This window comes from Gorilla gorilla, chromosome 18, assembly GCF_029281585.2.
Source record: "Gorilla gorilla gorilla isolate KB3781 chromosome 18, NHGRI_mGorGor1-v2.1_pri, whole genome shotgun sequence".
NCBI lineage: Eukaryota > Metazoa > Chordata > Mammalia > Primates > Hominidae > Gorilla > Gorilla gorilla.
Genome location: NC_073242.2, coordinates 7,459,138 through 7,481,316, shown reverse-complemented (window position 1 = coordinate 7,481,316; position 22,179 = coordinate 7,459,138). Strand labels below are relative to the sequence as shown.

Below are 22,179 nucleotides of genomic sequence, written 5' to 3'. Positions count from 1 at the left end.
CTTCCTGCTCCTCGGCATGTCCAGTACTTTTAGACTGTGTAGTGGACATGGTGGATGATAATGTTGTTGAATATGGGTTTTATTGTCCTTTATTAGTTTGTTTTGTTCTGGCAGGCTCTTAATTACTCAGATCAGTTTGATTCTCTCAAAGCTTGTTTTTAAACTTATTTAGGGCAGGTCTTGAAGCCCTGTTGCTTAGACATGGCCTTGGGGTCTCAGTTTAATTCCTGGGATGTTCAGCAAGATCTTGAAACTCTGACTGATCAGAACTTCTGTGTCTCTAGCACTGTGCCACCTCTGGAATCTGTTCAATTCACAATTCCTTCGTAGTCCTGCACACTTAGTTACAGCTCCAGTAAGCCTTAGGAGGTGTTGGTGATGTGATTGTTGTGTGTGGTTGCACTGGGTGATACTCTCCATTTTAATGGTGTGAACGTAACATTATGGTATATAATAGTTGTCCCGTAGTGACTGTGTATTTCACACTTTAAACGTTATCTCTCATCTTCTGAATCGTCTGAGGATTAAGTTCACTGTAGAAACTTGGGAAGTGCCACATCTAACATTCTTAATGTAAATGGGTCCAAATCATAACTTCAAGGACCAACTTTTCCAAAATATTTTTGCTATATTTTAAAAAGAGTTACATTTATACAAATTACCATAGACAGTAATTTGCTGTCCATCTGTCACCAAGTTAAAATATCTAAGGGTTTTTATGTTGATTACCATGTAATTTTTTTTTGCATTTTTCAAAATTATGTATATGACTATAGCATAAAATTTCAGTGTGATCCAGGTATGAGCAAGGATAACAATTACTATATTTATTCTTCCTGAATTACAGTAAGAGGAAGAGCAGAAAAGGACATGCCTATTGTACTGGGCACTGTGCTGGGTGCTTTGAAAACATGATCTTGCTTTTTCTCATTTTTAATAATCCTGTGAGGTGGGTGCCATATGTCTTTTATAACAAGGAGTAAAATATTCTGAACCACTTTCCTGCCTATGCAGAAAATTATTCAAGATGACACATGTTTGAAAGTGGTAGAATTTTACTTAAAATCCACCTGTGATTGACTCCAAGCCTGTATTTTTTTTAACTGCATCATTTTGTCTGTAATACAGCTGTATTCAAACTATGATGGTGAAATACATAAGACCTTATTTTCTGTGTGTGGGTCAGGTTTTCCCCCATGCACAAAATTTATAGAACAGGTAACCTGGAGAGTGAGTCTAATTTCCTGGGAGTATTTTGTCAAATGAAAGAATTTACTGCTTATTCCTTTTTAGAAACATACCCTTGTATGCTGTAAGCTTTGCCTGTGGTCTGATTGGGTTATGGCTCTTAATCTGAAATACTAATTCAGCCAAGCAATTTTTGTAAGACCCATAAAGAAGTCAGCTTTGGCTGGGCGTGGTGGCTCACGCTTGTAATCCCAGTACTTTGGGAGGCTGAGGCGGGTGGATCACCTGAGGTTGTGAGTTCAAGACCAGCCTGACCAACATGGAGAACCCTCATCTCTACTCAAAATACAAAATTAGCTGGGCATGGTGGCACATGCCTGTAATCTCAGCTACTCGGGAGGCTGAGGCAGGAGAATAGCTTGAACCCAGGAGGCAGAGGTTGCGGTGAGCCGAGGTTGCGCCACTGCACTCTAGCCTGGGTGACAGAGTGAGAGACTCTGTCTCAAAAACAAAACAAAAAAAAAGAAGTAAGCTTTTCTGGCTAGAAAAATGTGCCTTGGCCTATGTGCCAGAGGCCAGCATAATTAATTTTCTTAAACATTATTTTTTAAAGTGATCTTGGCCAGGTGCAGTGGTTCACACCTGCAATCCCAACACTTTGGGAGGTTGAGGCAGGAGGATTGCTTCAGCCAAGGAGGTTGAGACCAGTGTGGGCAACACAGTGAGACTCCATCTCTACAAAACATTTTAAAAATTAGCTGGGGGTGGTGGCACGTGCCTATAGTCCCAGCTACTCAGGAGGCTGAGGTAGGAAGATCGCTTGAGCTCAGGAGGCCGGGGCTGTAGTAAGCCATCGTTGCATCACTGTACTCCAGCTTGGGCTACAGAGTGAGACCCTGTCTCTAAAAAAATAAAAAGTAAGTAGTCAGGCATGGTGGCTTATGCCTGTAATCCCAGCTCTTTGGGAGGCTGAGGTGGGTGGATCACGAGGTCAGGAGATCGAGACCATCCTGGCTAACACGGTGAAACCCCGTCTGCACTAAAAATATAAAAAATTAGCCGGGCGTGGTGGCAGGCGCCTGTAGTCCCAGCTACTCGGGAGTCTGAGGCAGAAGAATCTCGTGAACCTAGAAGGGGGAGGTTGCAGTGAGCCGAGATTGCGTCACTGCACTCCAGCCTGGACAACAGAGTAAGACTCTGTCTCAGTCAATCAATCAATAAAATAAAAAGTAAGCAACATCACTTTTTGAAAAATATTTTTCTTACATTATGGTAGCGAGGAAAGGTTTGATTTTTATGTTCTGAGTTTTTTAAATTTTCAACAAAAGAACAAAGGATAGTATAACCAACACCTGTTTTCATTAGAATTAATGCCTGTTGATACTTATCACATTTCCTTCATAGTTTTTTTTTTCTTTTCATTTTTTAAGTAGACTTAAATTTTTTTTAGAGAGATAGATCTTGCTATTATGTTGCCCAAGCAGTGGCCATTCACAGGCTCAATTATAGTGTACTACAGCCTTGAATTCCTGAGTTCAAGCGATCCTCAAGCCTCAACTTTCTCAGTAGATGAAACTACAGGCGGTGCAACTGACTGAGTAGACTCTATGTTGAGAACAGTTTTAGATTTACAGAAAAATTAAAAGACAGTACAACAGGGTTCTATATCTCCTCCCCACCGTCCACGCACTTCCTATTGTTGGCCTCTTACCTTTCCTGTGTTGTGTTTGTCATAAGTAATGAACCAATACTGATACTTGTGATTAACTGAAGTCCGTACTTTAATCAAATTTCCTTTAATTTTCCCTAATGTCCTTCTGTTGTAGAATACCATCCATGATACCCCATTACTTTTAATCGTCCTGTCTCCTAAGGCGCCTCTTGGTTGTGACGTTTTCTCAGCCTTTCCTTGGTTTTTAATGACCTTGACAGTTTTGAGGAGAACGAGTCAGGTGTATTATAGGATGCCCCTCTGTACAGATTTGTCTGATGTTTTTCTCATGGTAAGACTGGGCTTATGGGCTTTTGAAAGGAAGATCTCAGCAGCCAAGGGCCATTTTTACCACGTCACTTTGAGGGCGCATTGTGTCATGGTGACTTACCACTGTGGTTGATGCTGCCCATAGCCACCTGGTTGAGGTCGTGCCTCTCAGGTTTCTCCACTGTAATGCTCCGCTTCCCTCCTCCATGCCATCCTCTTTGGAAGGACTCACTATGTTTAAGGATAGGGGGTTTATACTCTACCTTCTTTAGGCAAAGTGTCTACATAATTTATTTAGACTTCTTCAGTGTGGGAGATCTGTCTCTTCATAGTTTTTTACTAAATGAAATCAATTTTAACAGGATAAATGAAAGTGTCTTTTACATGATATGTATTCATCTTGCTCCCCGCCCGCCAAGACTGGGTCTGGCTCTGTCACCCAGGCTGGAGTGCAGTGATGTTATCTTGGCTCACTGCAGCCTTTGCCTCTGGGGCACAAGCAATCCTCCTACCCCAGCCTCCTGAGGAGCTGGGACTACAGGCTCATGCCACTGCACCCGGCTGTTTTTTGTAGAGATGGAGATTTGCCATGTGGCCTAGGCCGGTCTCAAACTCCTGAGCTCAAGCAATCCACCTGCCTCAGGCTCCCAAAGTGCTGGGATTACAGGCATAAGCCACCACGCCTGGCCTCATCTTGTTTTTTTAAGAACAGTATTAAAATTCATACATAAAGATTTGATTCATTTATTCTAACCTGTTCATATGATTATGAATTCTTCCTTGTATTTTTTTCTGTTACAGTTTTCTCTATGCTTTTGAAGATACACAATGACATTTTAATGAAAACTTTGTCTCTTATAAGAGGTTCAAATGGTGTGGCTGAATCTCAGAAACAAGAGATTTTGTCTTAGTAATTTTTAAAATAAAGGCAAAGTTACTCACAAATTAGGTTTCCCCCCAGCATCTTTAATCATCTTTGATTACTTGATAAAAAATGCTTTCTAACTGTGATGTAGATCTCATTTTCTTTTTTGTTGTCAGAAGAGGACTGAACCCCTTTTCTGAGTGCTCTACTGAGGCAAGTGTCCAGAGCCTCCACTTAAGAGCTGGGAACTGAATGTCAGTGACATTTTCTTGTCAGCAAGTATAAATGCTTATCAACTAATTGCAATTCCAAGGCCATACTTCCATAGATATACATCTGTGTAATTATTACATATTTTTGGATAAGAATGTGGCACTGTGGTTTGTGGCTTTCAAAAAATGGCGCATGGTCTGAAGTAGTGTGATTGCAGGGATTGCATTTTTATTTACTAAGTAAAAACTTCATGCCCTTAGCAGTGAGTCATATTATTCATTTCATGTTTTTCTACCAAGTAATGAAGAATGAACTGGAAAACAAGCCACCTGAAATCCTTCCTAGAACAAAGCAAGAGATAGATAATACTGAGAAATGCCAACTTTAGACATTGTCTTGCAGTTATTGACTTTAAATTATTGTAGTAAGGATGCATGCCTGTTTTAAGTACTGTAGAAAGTCTGTTCATTTTATAGAGTCCTGTCTCATGTTAGAGATTTTCTGTGCTCTATTTTTGCAAAGAGATCTTAGAGCCACCTCAAGATTGCACAGTGCTTTGTAGTTTTCAGAGCATTTTCCCATGTGCTATCCCATTTAAACCAGAAACCGCCAAGTTAGAGTGGCCCTGCGTGAATGGCAAACAGGAGTGTATATATCAGCGATGAGTGGGCACACTGTTGAGGCACAGCGAGTGATTGAGGCATAGAGATTGAGGACAGTCCAAGGAGGGGACGGAGTGTGTTTTCTCCCCTAAAAACCTGGCGCATTTTGCTTAGAGAGTTACAGTAGAACGGGAAGCACTGGCCTGCTTGGCAGTTGTAGTCTCCAAGTTGACCGGGTATGGTTCAGCCTAGGCGTGCTGCCGCTGCGTGTGGGCTCGGTGAGGCAAAGGCGTGTGGGGATGGGAGTGGCCAGAGGTGGGAGGCCGTCACTCTTGACTTGAGTCCATCAGGATTTGAATGCAGAAATCAGAGCAGCGTTTGTTCCTGTCTGTCGATGTTATGAGTGATGCTCTTCTGAGACAGTGCTTGCCTTCTGTGACTAACCATCAGCATGAATAACCAGCTCTCTCCTGAGCTTTCCGGTTTCCGTGTTCATTTTAATTAACACGTTAGCTCTGTCAGTTAACCCCCAGCCAGATGGCTGCACATCCTACCACTTTTTTGTGGACATTTAGATTATTTGATTAGAGATAGACTTTGAAACTGCAAGATTCATGGCTATCCAGGCCCGTCCCAGAGGTGTTTTTCCCCATTCGTGTTTATGGTGAGGTTGCAGAGGCGTAGCCTCGGTCAACTGTGTCTGTTACCATTTAGCTCACCTTTGCAGGCCCAGCTCTTGACCCCCTTGTTTGCCTCCCAGTCAGGACCCCTCTCCCTTTTGAAACTCCATTTAGCAGTCGATGTTGGTAGCACCTGTTAACAGCACATGTCTGATTTCCTTGTGGCTTGTGTCTCTTACCTTTGGCTTGGGAGAACGTGGCCCTGTGTGCGTCACCACTGCACAGTACCTCCCTCCTGAAAGACCTTAACACACTTCGCGTTCCTAGATGAGTGTGTGTGTATGTGTGTGTGTGTGTGTGTGTGTTGCCACAGCCTTTTCAACTTCCAGTGTCCTAAAGATAAGAGCATCACTGCTGAAGAGAGCTAGGGGCGGGTGGCAACGGGATAGCTGCCTAGTGGTCTCCTTGCTGGGAAGGTCTGCTGCTCGATAGGAACAGTCTTGACTAGAAGTGTGCCTTGCCGTGGAAACTTGGGAAGTAAATGCATTCAGGTCCATCCCTCATGCTCCAGTCTCTTGCTTGCTGCTCCCTGAAGCTCAGGCCAGATAGATCAGGATGAAGGGGCATCCCTTGCTGCCTAAACTTTGAACCAGAGTTCAAACAGCAGGGATCATTGTACCTTTGTGGTACCAAGAGCCAAACATGGGATTTCTGAGGAGAAAAAGCAGAAGCTGTTAGAGCCACGCCTGTCTTTTTGTGTCCTGAGTAGGTGTCGACCTTGTTTGTTTCTGTTTTCTTTTCTCCCGCCCTCCCTGCAGAGAGTGGTGGGCCTGTGCTGAGGCTCCTTGAAATGTCTTCTAGCCACAGGTATAAGGCATTCGAGCAAAGCATGACAGGTTACGCGGCCACGTTGTGACCAGGGCAAATTTGATTTCAGTTACCACTCAGCGGTAATCTCTGTCACCAACAGTTTGATCTACCTAGTTTTATTCAGTGTTTAATGACAGTTTAAATTAATGTTTTAAGTAGAGTTGTGCAGCCTAACAGGGTCGTCTTGCCATTTTGGGCAGTCAGAATGTTTGAGTAGAGAACGACTTTAAGAAACAACTTTTCCTCATTAAAATAATGCTTTGTATAGAGAATTTGAGTCATAATAGAAAGTATTAAGAAAGAACATTTGCTTACAAGCCATCCAGAGAAATCACTATGAAATATTTTGGTGTTCTGGCCTCCTTGCTGTGTATAGGTGTGTGTTTTATGGGGATTATACATTTGTGTCCTTTTTTTCTTTTTAATTTTGTAACTTATAAGGAACGTTTTCTCTGTCAGTAATCAGAGTCACCTTTGTGGTACCAGCGGTTCCTTACGTTGACCTCACCCCTCTCGCTTTTCTAGGCGCTTCCTGTGTATTCTCTCGAAACAAGGCACAGAGACTGCAGCGGACTGAGCCAGCTCCTGGCTCCCTCAGCACCCTTCCCTGTTTTGTCTCCTCGCTGACATCACCAGTCAGGAGGGACGACTGTATTTAAGAGCACTTTACTTTGCTAATTATGTTTTTGTTAGGACTCTTTACACCTCAGCTTTTGTTAAGAGGTAGAGCCACATATTTTTGATAACAATATATCTTTGAGTGTGCTTTACACTTTTAGATTTATGGCATTTAATAAGCTGGGCAAGATCTTCTTTGGCTGCTGCAGTCCTCCTCTTGCCACTGAGGTCCAGGAGGTTCGCCATGAGGAGATGACACAGAACCCTGAGGCAGCCTCACGTCACCTCCCAGGGCTCATCCCACGAGCTGTTCTTCCTGCTCCCACAGTAGAGCTGACGGCCTGCCTAGTTCAAGAATTAGTTCTGTTTTCCTGCCCCAAAGTAGAGGAGGAACACAGTCCTCTGAAATGTCATCTTTCTTTCTCCTTTAAATTTTACTAGAAATAGCGGCTGTCTGTCTTAAAGCCTTCTTTGTGAGTTCTGTCCCATCTTTATTTCTCCTTTTCTCTGAACCGTTGCGTTACCTATACACATTCACGCCTTCCTTTATTGCCGCCTCCTTTACTGTGCGTTCTTGACGTCCCTTTTTATCAGTGAGTGGAGTGTAGATCCGTGGAAAAAGGTGCTTCTCTGCCTTGCATGAGCGCTCTATGTGGAAGGTCTGGGGAAAACATTGGGTGGCTTTGTCAGGTGACTTATTGAGGCCCTCTGTCCCACTGGGCCATAGTTGGATTGCAGTGTAAATTAATTTCGTCTTTACAAAGATTCACTCTTTTTGTGTGTGTGTGTGACAGAGTCTTGCTGTGTTACCCAGGCTGGAGTGCAGTGGTGCAATCTTGGCTCACTGCAACTTCTGCCTCCCAGGATTCAAGTGATTCTCCTGCCTAAGGCTCTCCTTAAGCGATTGTCCTGCCTAAGCCTGTAGCTGGGACTACAGGTGTGTGCCACCATGCCTGGCTAATTTTTGTATTTTTAGTAGAGACAGGGTTTCACCATATTGGCCAGGTGGGTCTCCAACTCCTGACCTCAGGTGATCCACCTGCCTTGGCCTTTCAAAGTGCTGGGATTACAGGCATGAGCCACCACGCCCAGCCGAGATTCAGTCTTTATAGAATAAAATTTTTCTCACATTTTTTATCACCTTTTCTTCTTTTTTCCTCTTTTTCCATTGCCCATGTGAAGTTGGCTTGGATTGGCATGAAAGGGGCACTTAATCCTGAAGAGAGTCTACTCTTCTACCTAAAAAAAAAATATTAGGACTTAAAAGAATTAGGAGAAACAGTGCATTCAAATTTTATCTCCCTTTTCTTGGATCATTTTGCCTCAGATTAGCTGTTCTTTGTGTAAAATACTCTGGGAAGTGGTGTCCAGGGTGCGGGGCTATGGAATCCCAGTCCCTGGGCAGTGGGGATGAAAGACCTTGCTCCACGAACTCCCCAGTCTCCTGGAAAGGCTGCTGGCCATCCACTCTGGGCCCCACAGGGAGGATTGCCATGGTGAGGGCCTCCCAGTCCAGGGGTTGACAGTTAACTCTGCAGACTCAGAACCCTCAGTTGTCACTCACTGCGAGTAGCTGCATCTCCCGGGAGTGTAGCCTTTACGTGAATCAAGCACTGATGGTTTGAAATAAAAAATGTCATCAGATTTTTAGAATCAGAAAGAACTTTAAAGATCACCTAATGATAATCTAAATGCTTCCTATTTTATAGATAAGGAAAACTGAGGGACCAAGAGGTTTGTCCCAGTTACATGGCTGATGAAGGGCAGAAACAGGATTAGAAATAGTTTCTCCAGTGACCTTGACCTGTTGTTTTCGCTTATGCATTAATGCAGACTGCACCTTGGGGAACCAGCATCTCTAACTGTAGGGACCTGCCAAGGTGTACCAATAGTATTAGGGTGCCGGATTCACTGCTAGAAGTTTCTGGAGCAGTTGGGTGACTAACAGTGAGGATACAGGCCTGCATTTCCACTCTTCTTCTAAGTCACATTCTGGTCGTGGCTGTGTGTGTGTGTACACAGTGGCTCAGTTATGGATCACTACATCCTCGACCTCTTGGGTTCGAGCAGTCCTCCCACCTCAGCCTCCGAAATAGCTGGGACTACAAGCACACACCGTCACACCTGGCTAATTATTTTTTGTAGAGAAGGGGGTTTTGCTACGTTGCCCAGGTTGGTCTCAAACTCCTGGCCTCAAGTGATCCTCGTGCCTGGGAGGATCTTAACCCAAGAAGACGAGGAATGCTTCTTGAAAGACATTATCCAAATGAAATACAGTAAGAGTTGCTAAATACTTTGTTACTAGTCTTCCAGTTAGGACTTACCCTTCCAGGACAAATGTTCGGACCTGGGGGCCGCACATTTTCCTGAATGCATTCCAAGTTGGCAGCACATAAGACTTCAATTGAGGGGGAAGGTGGGCTGTTCACCTGCCCAGGTGCTTTAGCCCAACTCTGCTGCCCCAGGTGCACCCTGGACAGCCAAGTGCTGTCTGTGGCACTGTAATCAGTGGCGTATTTCTCCTTACTCTATATTTACCAAGTTGATATACTGGAAGGATTCCAAGAGCAAGCGAGTGATAGCAGACAACTGAATGCAGTCATGTCTTTCCATGAAAACTGCTTTTCTTGGCTTTCTTCCAACAATGGTAGGTTGCCAAGAGAAAATACTTTTGGCTTCACAAATGATCTGGCCGTAGTCTGGGGTGGTTCTGGTTCTTTATGTCATTGAAAATGATAAATATTTCTGGCTATTCAATTATTTAGCAAACTTTTGCTCTTGATGTACTGAACTGTGTTGTTTTTTTACACCTTATATGAATTTGTGGTTTTACGTGTGTACCAACTTGTGGAGAAAGATGCTAAAAAAACTCCAGCTTGAAAAATATGTCAGGTTAGGCTGAAGCCACATCAAATGGAAGTTTGTTGCTGTGTCGTGGCTGGCTTATGAGTGGTAGTTGCATCCATTTCTTTTTTCATGGGAGTGTTCTTTCATGTTCAGTTCTTCTATGTTTTGGTTTAAATTTCAACCCAAGAATGTTAGTCTAGGGTATTTTAATCATATGTCATTATTGCTTATGATTTAAGTTTGAAATAAACACCCTGAGTTTATTGTTTTTAAAGCTAAAAAACAATGTAGAATGAAAACTGGAAATGCTTATGATTTACCAGGACAATTAGAAAATAATGGCCTTTTCAGAGTATTTCTACAAATACCAAATGCACAAGATTGTTGTTGTCACAAATGTTTTTCTGAAAATGTCCCATAATCAAATGCCAGTAATCCCAGCCGGCCTCTCCCTATCGTCCTACATGTTGGAACCACTCTCCACCATTACACGTTCTCTGTAAAGCATTCCTTTATTTCATTACTGTTTAAGCGTGGTCAGGAAAGAAATCATATGTAGTGTAGAATGATTGCTCCCAAAGCTGTCTCTCACCTCCTCACCCCTAGTACTCACTGTGGCAGCTGCTCATCTTAGTGCTTCCTATATAGGAACTTGTTTAGTTCTCACTCAACCCTTAGAGGAGGTGCTGTGATCTCCATTTTACAGATGGTAAAACCAAGGTGCAGAGAGGTTTAAGTAAATCCCTAGCAAGTGGTGGAGTCGCCATTCAGATATCCCCAGAGCCCACATAGTTGACCGCAATGGCATACTGCCTCTATGGATGAAATTGTATTTGTGGCTGTGTTCCAATAAGAAAAATTTGGTTTTTTCAGGAAGAGGCATTGGGCTGCCTTTGGCCCACAGGCCGCACTTTGCCACCCTGTTTTCGTAGACAGATCCTGTCTCTTTCCCGGCTACTGGCGTGAGGCCGGTGAACTTGAAGGAGACAGAGTTCCGTTAAGCAGGGAGGTGATGAGCCCCCGTGCAAGGGTGAAGCCTCTAGTGGGGGCTGTGGGGAGCGTCTGCTGAGTTCTCAGGCTGATTTAGTGTGTCCCTGCGCTTTTCTGGGGACCCTTTCCTCACCTATGAAGTGGTAGATTTTAACTAGTCTTATTTCTCCACTTGTCTTTGCAAAGCTTATTACTGAACATCATATTTTGGTTCCTTTTTGTGTGTTTCTGACCAGCATCAGTGACCACCCCCCCCCCAAAGCCCACTTCCTCTGAGTGCTCTGCTGTGTATTGTGGCTTGAGGCGTGTCTTGAGGTGTGAGGAAAACTGCTGAAGTAGTCAGCTGCTGCAAAAACGGACTTAGTGGGCTCCTCGGAACCACCTTAAGGCCAGGTGCGGTGGCTCACGCCTGTAATCCCAGCCCTTTGTGAGGCCAAGGCGGGCGGATCACTTGAGGTTAGGAGTTTGAGACCAGCCTGGCCAACGTGGTCTTTAGTAAAGATGGGGAAACCCTATCTCTACTAAAAATACAAAAATTAGCCAGGCGTGGTGGCACGCGCCTGTAGTCCCAGCTACTCAGGAGGCTGAGACGAGAGAATCGCTTGAACCAGGGAGGCAGAGGTTGCAGTGAGCTGGGACGGTGCCACTACACTCCAGCCTGGGCAACAGAGTGAGACTCCATCTCAAAAAAAAAAAAAAAAGAAAACCCAAACATCAAACTCGGCACTTGTTGCACTGAGAGTTTCTGATGGCCTGGCCGACTCTAGGTCAGGTTCTGCGTCGCAGTGCCATTTCTGGCCGTCCTCCTCCCCAGCCCCCCATTGGTCACATGGTGGCCCCCTCAGGTGCATACTCATAAGTTGTTATGGTCAACCCCTTCTTGTGAGTGTGCACTTCAAAAGGACGTTTGGAGATGAAAACTGGGGGAGTTTGTTTGTTGGAGTGGTTGTTCTTATGAGTGGTTGATGTCTCTGGAAGTGGACTATTTGCAAAGGCTCCCATACGTGGCTCAGGGTTGTGTGAGATCAGGAACCAGCTTGCCCTTCCCTGAAAATGAGGGGCATGGAGGAAGTTTCCTTCCTCCAAGGACAGGTATTCTTAATCTTTAGGAGATCTTAGAGTGACCCTCAAAAATGAACATCACACAAAATTGTGAACTGGTGCCCCCCCAAATGCTCCCTCCCCTGCCCCCGTGGACTGCCTGGCCCATTGCCTCCCCCCAGTGGAGTCTGGCCTGCAAAGAACGTGTTTCTCTGACCTTGTTCGACAGAAGAGCCAGAAAATGGATGCTTGGCTTGCTACTATTGTAGAAACCTGTTCTGGGGAAATACTTCTATTTTGATGATTTCTTCTATAACCTTTCAGTCTAAACCCCTTTTCAATATCAGGAGTTTTTCTGATGATATTGAAGGACTTGACTTGACTTTTCTCTCTCCTTAAACCCTTAATTAGTTCTTGGATTTCCATTTACTAACTTTTTTACGAGACTAGATCTCACTTGAGAGAAGGGGGAGTTAGGTGAGTAGTAGAGATATTCTCCTGGTTAGTGAGTGGAGAGAATCTTTCTGGTCTTTCTGAGCCTGGAGCTTGTTTTCTTACTAATGTTTTGATAGCTGTCATATCATTACAAGTAGAAAATGATAGTATTTGTCCCCCACACTGAGGTAAACAGAGGAGGCTGTTGGCAGCCAGAAGTGACCATGGAGGCTGATGGGTCAATAATTCTGTGTGCAAGTGGAAAGCTCTGGGTAAGGGCATGAGTGGGGCCTTGTACCAAAGTCAGGGTTTTCCTGGCCCAAAGATGTAGCACAGAGGACCCATTTTATAGCCAGACTGGACTTGTGTATCTGCTGTGATCACACACACACGTTTCACCATTCTGAAAACCAACTCCGAGGGCCTGTTCTCGTTCTGCCCGACTTTTCAGCATGGGAAAGTAGCTGTCCACTCCTGTCCACTCCAACTGGTAGCTGAGATCCTTGTTTGGAAGTTTTGAAGATAGAAAGGGGACTGTTCCTGCTGCCTCTTCCGATGCCCCCTCCAGCCATTGCTGACCCTCTTTGTGCCTTGACTTTGGTCACTTATTCGTGGTTCTTTGACCACCTCCTTCCTGGCTGTATTCCTAGGGGCTGCATGGCATGGTGGTGCTTTGGCGTGTTCATTCATTTGGGTCCTTCCGCTGCATCCCTGGTATGTTGCAGGGGATGCAGAGAATGTTCCAGGAAGGTGAGAAGTTTTATCCTAGTTTTGTGACCAAAACAGGTTCAGGATAGATTATTAGAAACATTTATGTGACAGATAATCCTCTAGAGCCGTGTGGTACTTTGTACTTTCCGTGGTACCCATGTCTGCTGGAGTAGATGGACAGTCACAGTCTGCCTTTTCCCTCCTCTTTGTTGATGATGGTCACTCACCTACTTGCCAGACAGTTCAGGCCCGCAGCCACAGGATTTGATGGATGGGCTAGGCTCAGCACCAGGATTTGCTGCAGGTGCCTCTTTGTATTGTTCTTGGGTTTTGAGCTGAACTTAAAGAGGAATTTCCTCATCAGAGCTCACACTGCAGTCATGTTAAGGCTAGTCCAGTTTCACCCCCATTCTTTCTTGGGGGCAGTGGTTGGAGTTGGGGAAACCTCAGGATCTAGCTTCAATATTTTTCTTATCATACACAGGGACTATGGATTACATATTTTTACTCTCTGAGTGAAGTGATAGAAAACAGAAGTAGGTTCTCAAACAGTTAATTGATTGATACGCTTGGTCACAATGCTTTTTCATGGGAAACCTGGGAGAGCTGTGAGGCATTGTTTAATTTAGTTTCATTATGGAAGCTCTTGTTCTTTTTTTGGGTGCTTACTATAGTTAACTTTTCCTATTTTCTGAGATTAGACTTGAATTAAATGCTTAAAGGAGTTCTGTTAGGAAGAATAGAGTAAAAGAAACTTCTAATATGTATGGGCTGTTGTTGAATGAGGCAGAATATAAATACTTTATGGGTTTTAATTTGTTAATATATAAATTTTACTATTAACTGAACAGTTGCCTATTCTCTGTTCTGCTTTTTGAATTTTATTTAAAAGAGTGTATGGAATACAAAAAAAAAGAATGAATAAGACTTTGTATTTGCTAGCACAACAGGGTGACTATTCAAAAATAATTTAATTGTACATTTTTAAATAACTGAAAGACTGTAATTGGATTGTTTATAACACAAAGGATAAATGCTTGAGGTGACGGACACCCCATTTACCTGGGTGTGATTATTACACAGTGCATGCCTGTAAAAAAATCTCATGTAACCCATAAATATATATACCTACTATGTACCTCCCAAAATTAAAAATGAAGAAACTTTTTAAAAGATTATATAGAGGTTCTCTAGCAGCATTAAACCAAATCCTGATGAACCTCCATTGAAAATAAAGCCAGCTTTACAAAAAAAAAAAAAATTTATTTATTTATTTTTTATTTTATTTTTTTTTTGAGACGGAGTCTCCCCTCTGTCACCCAGGCTGGAGTGCAGTGGCAAGATCTCAGCTCACTGCATTTTCTGCCTCCCGGATACAAGCAGTTTATTCTGGCTCATCCTGGGATTATAGGCATGCACCACCATGCCTAGCTAATTTTTGTATTTTTAGTAGAGATGGAGTTTCACCATGTTGGCCAGGCTGGTCTCAAACTGCTGACCTTAAGTGATCCGCCTGCCTTAGCCTCCCAAAGTGCTGGAATTACAGGCATGAGCACCCAGCCTACCAAACTATTATCAAGTACCTGTTGGGACATTTAAAGAAATGTAGATTTTCATTAATTAGAGTTAGACATCTTGATTTTAGTATTTCATTTTGGGCATTGGTCCTAAAAAGTATATGTTAGCCTAGGGTGGGGGACCACAGTGCTCAGTTTGATTAATGGAGAATAGATATATACTAGGAATTCAGAAATCTAGAATCTCTAGAAGCAAATGGTTTTTATTCGTAACTGCAGCCTAGGACCAGTGCATGGCTCTTGAGTTCTGCCAGGAGATGGTTTGGCACCAGGAGGTAGCCTTGCCTGGGCAATGAGCAGTGATACCCTGTGAGAGAGCTGACCTCTTTAGCCTGGTTATTAACTTTCTCTGATAAGGAGAGGCTGGGGCTGGCCCTGGTGCCAGAGATTTGAACCCTAACCTCCTGCATGTAGCCTGGGTTTTGTTTTTATCATAGGCTAAGGACGGGATTTTTTTTCCCTATTTTTGAGAATTGTGTAGATCCCTATGAGCTGGATGTTCATTACATATCGTTCATGATCTTTGACTTGCCATGTTTTTTACCTTGTGAGAATCAAGGTGTAAAAACTTGTTGAGACTGTTTCCTTCACTCTCTTATCTGATGGCCAAGAAGAAAAGGTACAAACACGTTTCTTGATGAAATCTGTCAGAGCGCTTCCAAACACTGGGTTACCCTTTGAAATTGACCAGTTATGGCCAGGCGTGGTGGCTTATACCTGTAATCCCAACACCTGGGGAGGCTTGAGGTGCATGGATCACTTGAGGCCAGGAGTTCGAGGCCAGTGTGGCCAACATGGTGAAACCCTGTCTCTACTAAAAAATACAAAAATTTGCCAGATGTGGTGGCGCATGCCTGTAAACTCAACTACTTGGGAGGCTGAGACACGAGAATTGCTTGAATCTGGGAGGCGGAGGTTGCAGTGAGCTGAAATCATGCCACTGCCTTCCAGCCTAGGCAACAGAACGAGACTCTGTCTCTCACACACACGCGCACACACACACACACACACACACACCCCAACATTGACAGAACGAGACTCTGTCACACACACACACGCACATACACACACACACACACACACACACCCCAACATTGACCAGTTAGAAAAGGGCCCCAGGCCAGGCAGGTATTAACCGTCTGATCACACACTCATACTCACCCTGGCAGGGCTATCTTAGGAAAATTGTCAAAATATCTGGGAAGTTTTGGAAATAAACTTTCTGAAGCAAGTCAGGTGAACTTTGAGGTCCATGGGACCCCTTTCAGAGCACGCTGGCCTCTTGGTACTTAGGTCCCCTCTTCTCTGGAGCCAGGGTGCCTGGGCATTTGGTGTGGAAGGAAGATGGTTACCTCTTCCCTTCCCCACCCCATCAGCTGTCACCCACTTTGGTTTGTCAATGCTGGGCCTAATTAATTAGAAACTTCCAAAAGACGTTGATTTTTTGTTTGTTTGTTTGTCAAATTGGTTGACATAAGGTGTGAGCTCCGTGACAAGTGGGAAATGCATCTACGCAGCCTCACAACTGGGCTTGGCTCGTAGCAGGCACTTGGTGAATACCAGTTGACTTCGAGGATGAATTGATCAAGAGAAAATGAGTGTGGGTGTTCTGTCATATTTTGTCCGAAGTGAGAAATTTAGGAACTGGGAAAAAAAAACTATATTTTTTGTTGTTGTTCGTGTTGTTGTATTCAAATTCTAGGCTTCTAAGAACAGTGTTTCAGCGGTTTGGTTATATGTAATAAGACAAATTCTGAGAGTAGTAATTGTTCCATGGAATTAATTTAGTATAGTGGTTTCTGAAAATATAAATCCCTGCTTCAATTAAGTTTCAGATGACAGTTGAAGGAAGCTTCTTGCAAATCAGAAATGTACTTAATATTTATCGAGCTACCATCTTGCCTAGATTAAGTCATTTGAACTCGAAACTGAGTCTGGTTTGTGGACTTGGAGAAGAATTAGTGTCTCAGTTCACTTAAGTAGAGCACCTAGTGGTGGCAAGAATGTGATTGCTTTCCAAAAGGTGAGAAATGCCACCTAGGAGGACTACATGCGGAAGGAAATCACCTGCGTATGAAATGCACAGAGCTAGAACTTTCTGGTTATACTCCTTTGGTTTTTATTTGTGTTTCTGTACAGGCATTTCAGCAGAAAGGGCCAGTTGTGTTGAATGTTGATTTGTTTGTAGCCTAGACTTTTAGAGCTGAAAGAAATAATACGATCCATCTTGTTCAAGACACTCATCTTACAGGCGAGGAGTTTGAAGTCCATAGAAGGAATGTTAAGTTACCCAGAGTGGACATGCTGGCGTGGCAGTCACCAGGTGAGGCTGATGGAGAGAACTGAGCTATGATTTCTTAACTGGAAACTCACCCCTGGGAGGTTTTCCCTATGCGGGGACCTTCCCAGTCCATCAAACTGACCACTACTCCAGAAATACAGAACACACAATAGACAGAAGGTGGAATATTAGAGCTTTGCAAAAAAGCAAAGACAGGCAGCCCAAGCATCCAGTTTCTTAATTAGTCGTCGTTTCTCCACAGGGAGAAAGATAAGCACTGGGATATTGCCATGGCAATTCGTGAATTGACCTGTGGAGGCTGGAGCTGGGGGTCATCAGGGAACTTGGCCCACATCTGTTGATGGAAGGAATTCCAGTTGGTTGCAGGCCCTCACGGAAGCATAGCTGAGGGTTCCTCTTTCCCATTCCTGCCTTTATCTAGTATATATTTGATTTCAGTGCACTTTAATTTTATAAAAAACTTTATTATGGAAAATTTTAGGCCGGACCTGTAATCCCAGTACGTTGGGAGGCCAAGGTGGGTGGATCACCTGAGGTCAGGAGTTCGAGACCAGCTTGGCCAACATGATGAAACTTTGTCTCTACTAAAAATACAAAAATTAGCTGGGTGTGATGGCACGAGCCCATAATCCCAGCTACTCAGGAGGCTGAGGCAGGAGAATTGCTTGAACCTGGGAGGGGCAGGTTTCAGTGAGCCGAGATCACGCCACTGCACTCCAGCCTGGGTGACAGAGTGAGACACTCTCAAAAAATATAAATAAATACATAAATTTTACACCTGTACAGTGGTAGAGAGGATACTATAACCTCTCTGTACCCATCGCCTACTGCTTGGTTAGTGATTATCAGTACCTTACCAGGCTCTCTCCATCTATGCCCTTTTCCTGCCACCTCCTCCTGCCCAGTGGATTAGAGGTGACCCTTAAGCAACTCAGGGGTTAAGGGTACTGACCCTGCCAGTCGAAAATCTACTTGTAACCTTTTGACTCCATGAAAGTTTAACTACTACTAATTCCCTGCTGTTGATCAGAAGCCTTACCAATAGCATACACATTTGCTTAACACAAATTTCATGTTTTATGTGTTATATACTGTATCTTTACAGTGAAGTAAGCTAGAGAAAAGAAAATGTTATTAGGAAAACCGTAAGGGGCCGGGCACAGTGGCTCATGCCTGTAATCCGAGCACTTTGGGAGGCCAAGGTGGATGGATCACCTGAGGTCAGGAGTTTGAGAACAGCCTGGCCAGCATGATGAAACCGTGTCCCTACTAAAAATACAAAAAAAATAGCCGGACCTGGTGGCACGTGCCTGTAGTACCAGCTACTCAGGAGGCTGAGGCAAGAGAATCGCTTGAACCCAGGCGGCAGAGGTTGGCAGTGAGCCGAGACAGCTCCACTGCACTCCAGCCTAGGCGACAGAGCAAGATGCTGTCTCTGTTAAAAAAAATAAATAAAACCATAAGGAAAAGAAAATACATGTACCATTCATTAAGTGAAAGTGGGTCATCATCAAGGTCTTCATCCTCGTTGTCTTTACGTTGAGGTGGATGAGGTGCTGGTCTTGATCTCTTGGTTGGCAGAGGCTGAGGAGTTTGAAGAGGAGCAGGAGAGATTGAAAAATATTTCCATATATGTAGACCCATGCAGTTCAAACCCATGTTGGTCATGGGTCAGGTGTATTTTAAAGGAGATCCCAGGTGTTGTATCATTTCATTGCAGTATTTCCACTGTGTGTTTTGAACTAATGGAAACTTAGTTCAAATCTGATGGGGAACCTAACAGAAACTAGATACCTATAGAGTAATTAAGGATTAAACTGAAAGAATTCCCCTTGGGTAGCAGCTTTGGAAGGTTTTGTTTTCCAAATGACTTTCTTCGGGTGTTGGTGCCATTGTTGGGGCAGGAAGGATTGAGTGAGGAGAGTGGCTGAGGGTGGGGGGAAACAGCTCGTCTACTTGCGGGATGGGGTTTAGGGTGAGGAGAGAGTGGCTGCTAGGAGCTGCTTCATGAACCTTCTGCTTGGAGCATGTGAACCTGATAATGAACCTTGAATTTATCATTGCAATGAGTATTTCATAGGAAACTGTGTGAGCATTTCCCAGGCCCTTCCTTTTATATTGACTGCATCACCACAGCTGATGTTACCTCTTTTTTGTTTCAGATGGGAATAACTGGGAACACAAGTCCATTTGGACAGCCCTTTAGTCAAGCTGGAGGGCAGCCAATGGGAGCCACTGGAGTGAACCCCCAGTTAGCCAGCAAACAGAGCATGGTCAACAGTTTGCCCACCTTCCCTACAGACATCAAGAATACTTCAGTCACCAACGTGCCAAATATGGTAAGTTACCCTTGGCTCTCAGTGTTATGGCTCTCCGGTGGGTGCCGTGGTCTATGGATTTTTACCATTCTCACAGTGAAAGTCTATAACTAAAAGTGTGTCAGTAGGTGATAGGAAGAGAACCCAGATTTCTCATGAGTAGCTCTCTAAGTGAGTTTAACATTTTCTGTGATGAGCTAGCAACAGGAGAGATAGGTGAGGATGATTCAGCCGCTCTTCCCAGGCTCCTTTTGTTGATGGAGAGAATTCACGTGCACGAATCACTTTACCTTTCTCTCCAGAATCATGAGAACCAGAGATACTGGCTTTTCTTTCACTTCCTGTTTGTTAGTGGCTTGATGATGTCAGTAGAAGCCCATTGATTTGTATTACCATCAGATGATGGACATTTATCTTCCAAAGACAATACTCTGTTGATGAGATGCATATTATGTCCAACACAATAGATGATTCCACGTGTCTTCATCCTCCCTGAGGTTTGAAGGGATTTTATAGATGGGAAATCTATAAAATGGGAATTATCCTTATCACTTCTCAACCTGATGAACCAAGATATTAATGGGAAAATATCTCCTTTTGCACCACCAAATAATAGAATCTCTTTTATTTCAAAACACTGAGGGGTAGTGCGTTCTTTTGTCCAGCCTCTCTTGTTCAGCCCCGCTGCTGCATGTCTGATGTGCTCTTGGTGGTGGGTGAGGACAACAAGCAGCCATCTCTCCCCACTGTGCTTGTTGCTGAGAGCCTGACCTTCCCAGCTGCCGTAGTGATTTGGATCACAAGAAAGTGACAGGATTATGTTCAGAAAAAGTTGCTTTTTGTCTTTCGGTTTTTTACGCTTTTTATTTTGAAGTATTTGTTGTAAAGATAGCACAGAGAATTCCTATATATCTTTCACCTCATCCAGCTTCCTCTGATGCATCTTACATAACCTTGGTCTTTTCTCAAAACTAAGTAATTAACATTGCTTACAGTGCTTAGAAGTTTTGAGGTTGCTGGGAAGCAGAGAGAGCCAGATCTCTTTCTTTACTTGTTTGATAAAATCAGGAAATGGGAATAATGAGGTGTCCTGTCAGGTGCTGGCTCCCTGCTGTATGGTACCTCCATTTAAAAAGGTGGTTGAGGCTGGGCGTGGTGGCTCACACCTGTAGTGCCAGCACTTTGGGAGGCTGAGGTGGGTGGATCACGAGGTCAGGAGTTCAAGGCCAGGCTGGCCAAGATGATGAAACCCCGTCTCTACTAAAAATAGAAAAATTAGCCAGGCATGGTGGCGGGCACCTGTAATTCCAGCTGCTCAGGAGGCTGAGGCAAGAGAATCGCTTGAACCTGGGAGGTGGAGGTTGCAGTGAGCCGAGATCGCGCCACTGCACTCTAGCCTGGGTGGCAGAGCAAGACTCTGTCTCAAAAAAAAAAAAAGGTGGTTGGGTATGTACAAGTAACAAAACTTGCTCTCAAAACTGTGAAAACAACCTAAAGTTCTTAGGACTTCTTTATTTCTTCTGATAATCCCCTTGTAACTTTCCTTGATATGCTTTTTTCTTTCCAGTAACTTTTTGTTGCCAGGATTGTCCTGTTCCTGATAGTACAGGTCCAGAACCTGAAACAGAGCCCAGAGGACCCTAGGTCAGCCCCTCAAGTTCAGGGAATGGTACTGACCTGCATAATGCTGGGCTCTGGCACCACACAGATCCCGTTCTTTCCTGTGCTTCCTTTTCCAGTCCTCACCGAAAGGACAGTAGTGTGGACTCTGGGGTTGGCTGTCATCGATTATGCCTGCTCAGTAACCAGGAGCACATTTTGGCTTCATAGTGAAAGCATTTGCTTTTTCCAAGACTTCTTGTGTTTTACAGTCAGGGAAACCCTGACCTAACATTTTGCTCCCTTTTCTCTTTTAAAATATTCTCCAGCCCCACTTCCCCATCCCCTCTCCTTTATCTACAACTTAGTGACAGAATCTGTGCTCCGGGCCCTCTGCTGCCTCCACTGCTGCTCCAGAGGGCTGAACTTGGCAGATGTGGTATGCTTGTCAAGGACAGTTTCTGCCCGGGACTGCAAAGAGGCTGCTCATTCCCTTCACCTGCAGCAGTGCTGGAGCAGTTTGGTCTGGGGCAGGCTCCCCTCTGCCTCTACACTGATGGCAGGTCTCTGCTGTGAGCCGGTTGTGCCCCAGAGGATGTTCGGCAGCATCCTTGGCCCTACCCACTGGGTGCTTACAGCTTTCTCCTCTAAGCCATGATAATCAAAAATGGCTCTAGGCACCAACATATGTTCTCCAGGGCATAGTCGCCCCTAGTTAAAAACTCCTGCTCTGGAGAACTGCAGAGTAATTAGGAGAAGCAGTAGCAACAGCATCTCATCCTTTTGCCTGTCTTCCAGACATCTGACAAAAGTAGAACCACTTTTCCTCTCTGCCTGTCTCTCTCCCCCGCTGCCCCCCCCTTTTTTCATCCCTCCCTCTCCCCTTCTCTCCCCACCCCCTCTCTTTCTCACTCCCTCTCTTCCTATTTCTTGGTCTGTCTCTGGTCTTCTCAGGGTAAACTGAGAAAGCATTTTTGTCCATGGGAACTGCATTGCTTGCCTGGTGGCCACTGTCTCACAAGAACCCCTGTGGACTTTGAGACAGATCCACAAATGCCTGTTGGGGGTAAACTGAATGACACCACTGACCCTGGAGGGCACAGATCAGATGGGGCTGTGCCCACGTGTGCCTTTGTGAGGCAGCCTGACCCAGGAACAGCCTTCAGTGCTCCACATAGTGGTAGGAACCAGAGGGGCTGGTGGGAAAGTGGGGTACCAGCACACATGGTCTCCCCAACATCTTTGTAGGTAATTTTTACCCTATTCCTGCAATAGCCTCGAGAGACATCATTCCAGGTCCCATTTTACAGCTGAGCAAGTTGAGACTCTGAGGAGTTTGGGTTGTTCAAAGCTATGTAGCTTCCTGTTTGCAAAGCCTGAAACTCTTCAGTTATGTTCTGAG

The 22,179-nt window shown here is 44.3% G+C and overlaps 1 protein-coding gene across 6 annotated transcripts in view; it reads left to right on the top strand.

Moving 5' to 3' along the window:
* Positions 1-22,179, top strand: part of CREBBP (CREB binding protein) — a 154,767-nt gene that overhangs the window by 50,057 nt on the left and 82,531 nt on the right. For all 6 annotated transcript variants that reach the window (XM_004057099.5, XM_055365150.2, XM_004057098.5 and 3 more), the window contains exon 3: positions 19,023-19,199. In XM_004057099.5, the coding sequence (XP_004057147.2) occupies positions 19,023-19,199 (177 nt within the window). The remainder of the gene's footprint in view (positions 1-19,022; positions 19,200-22,179) is intronic.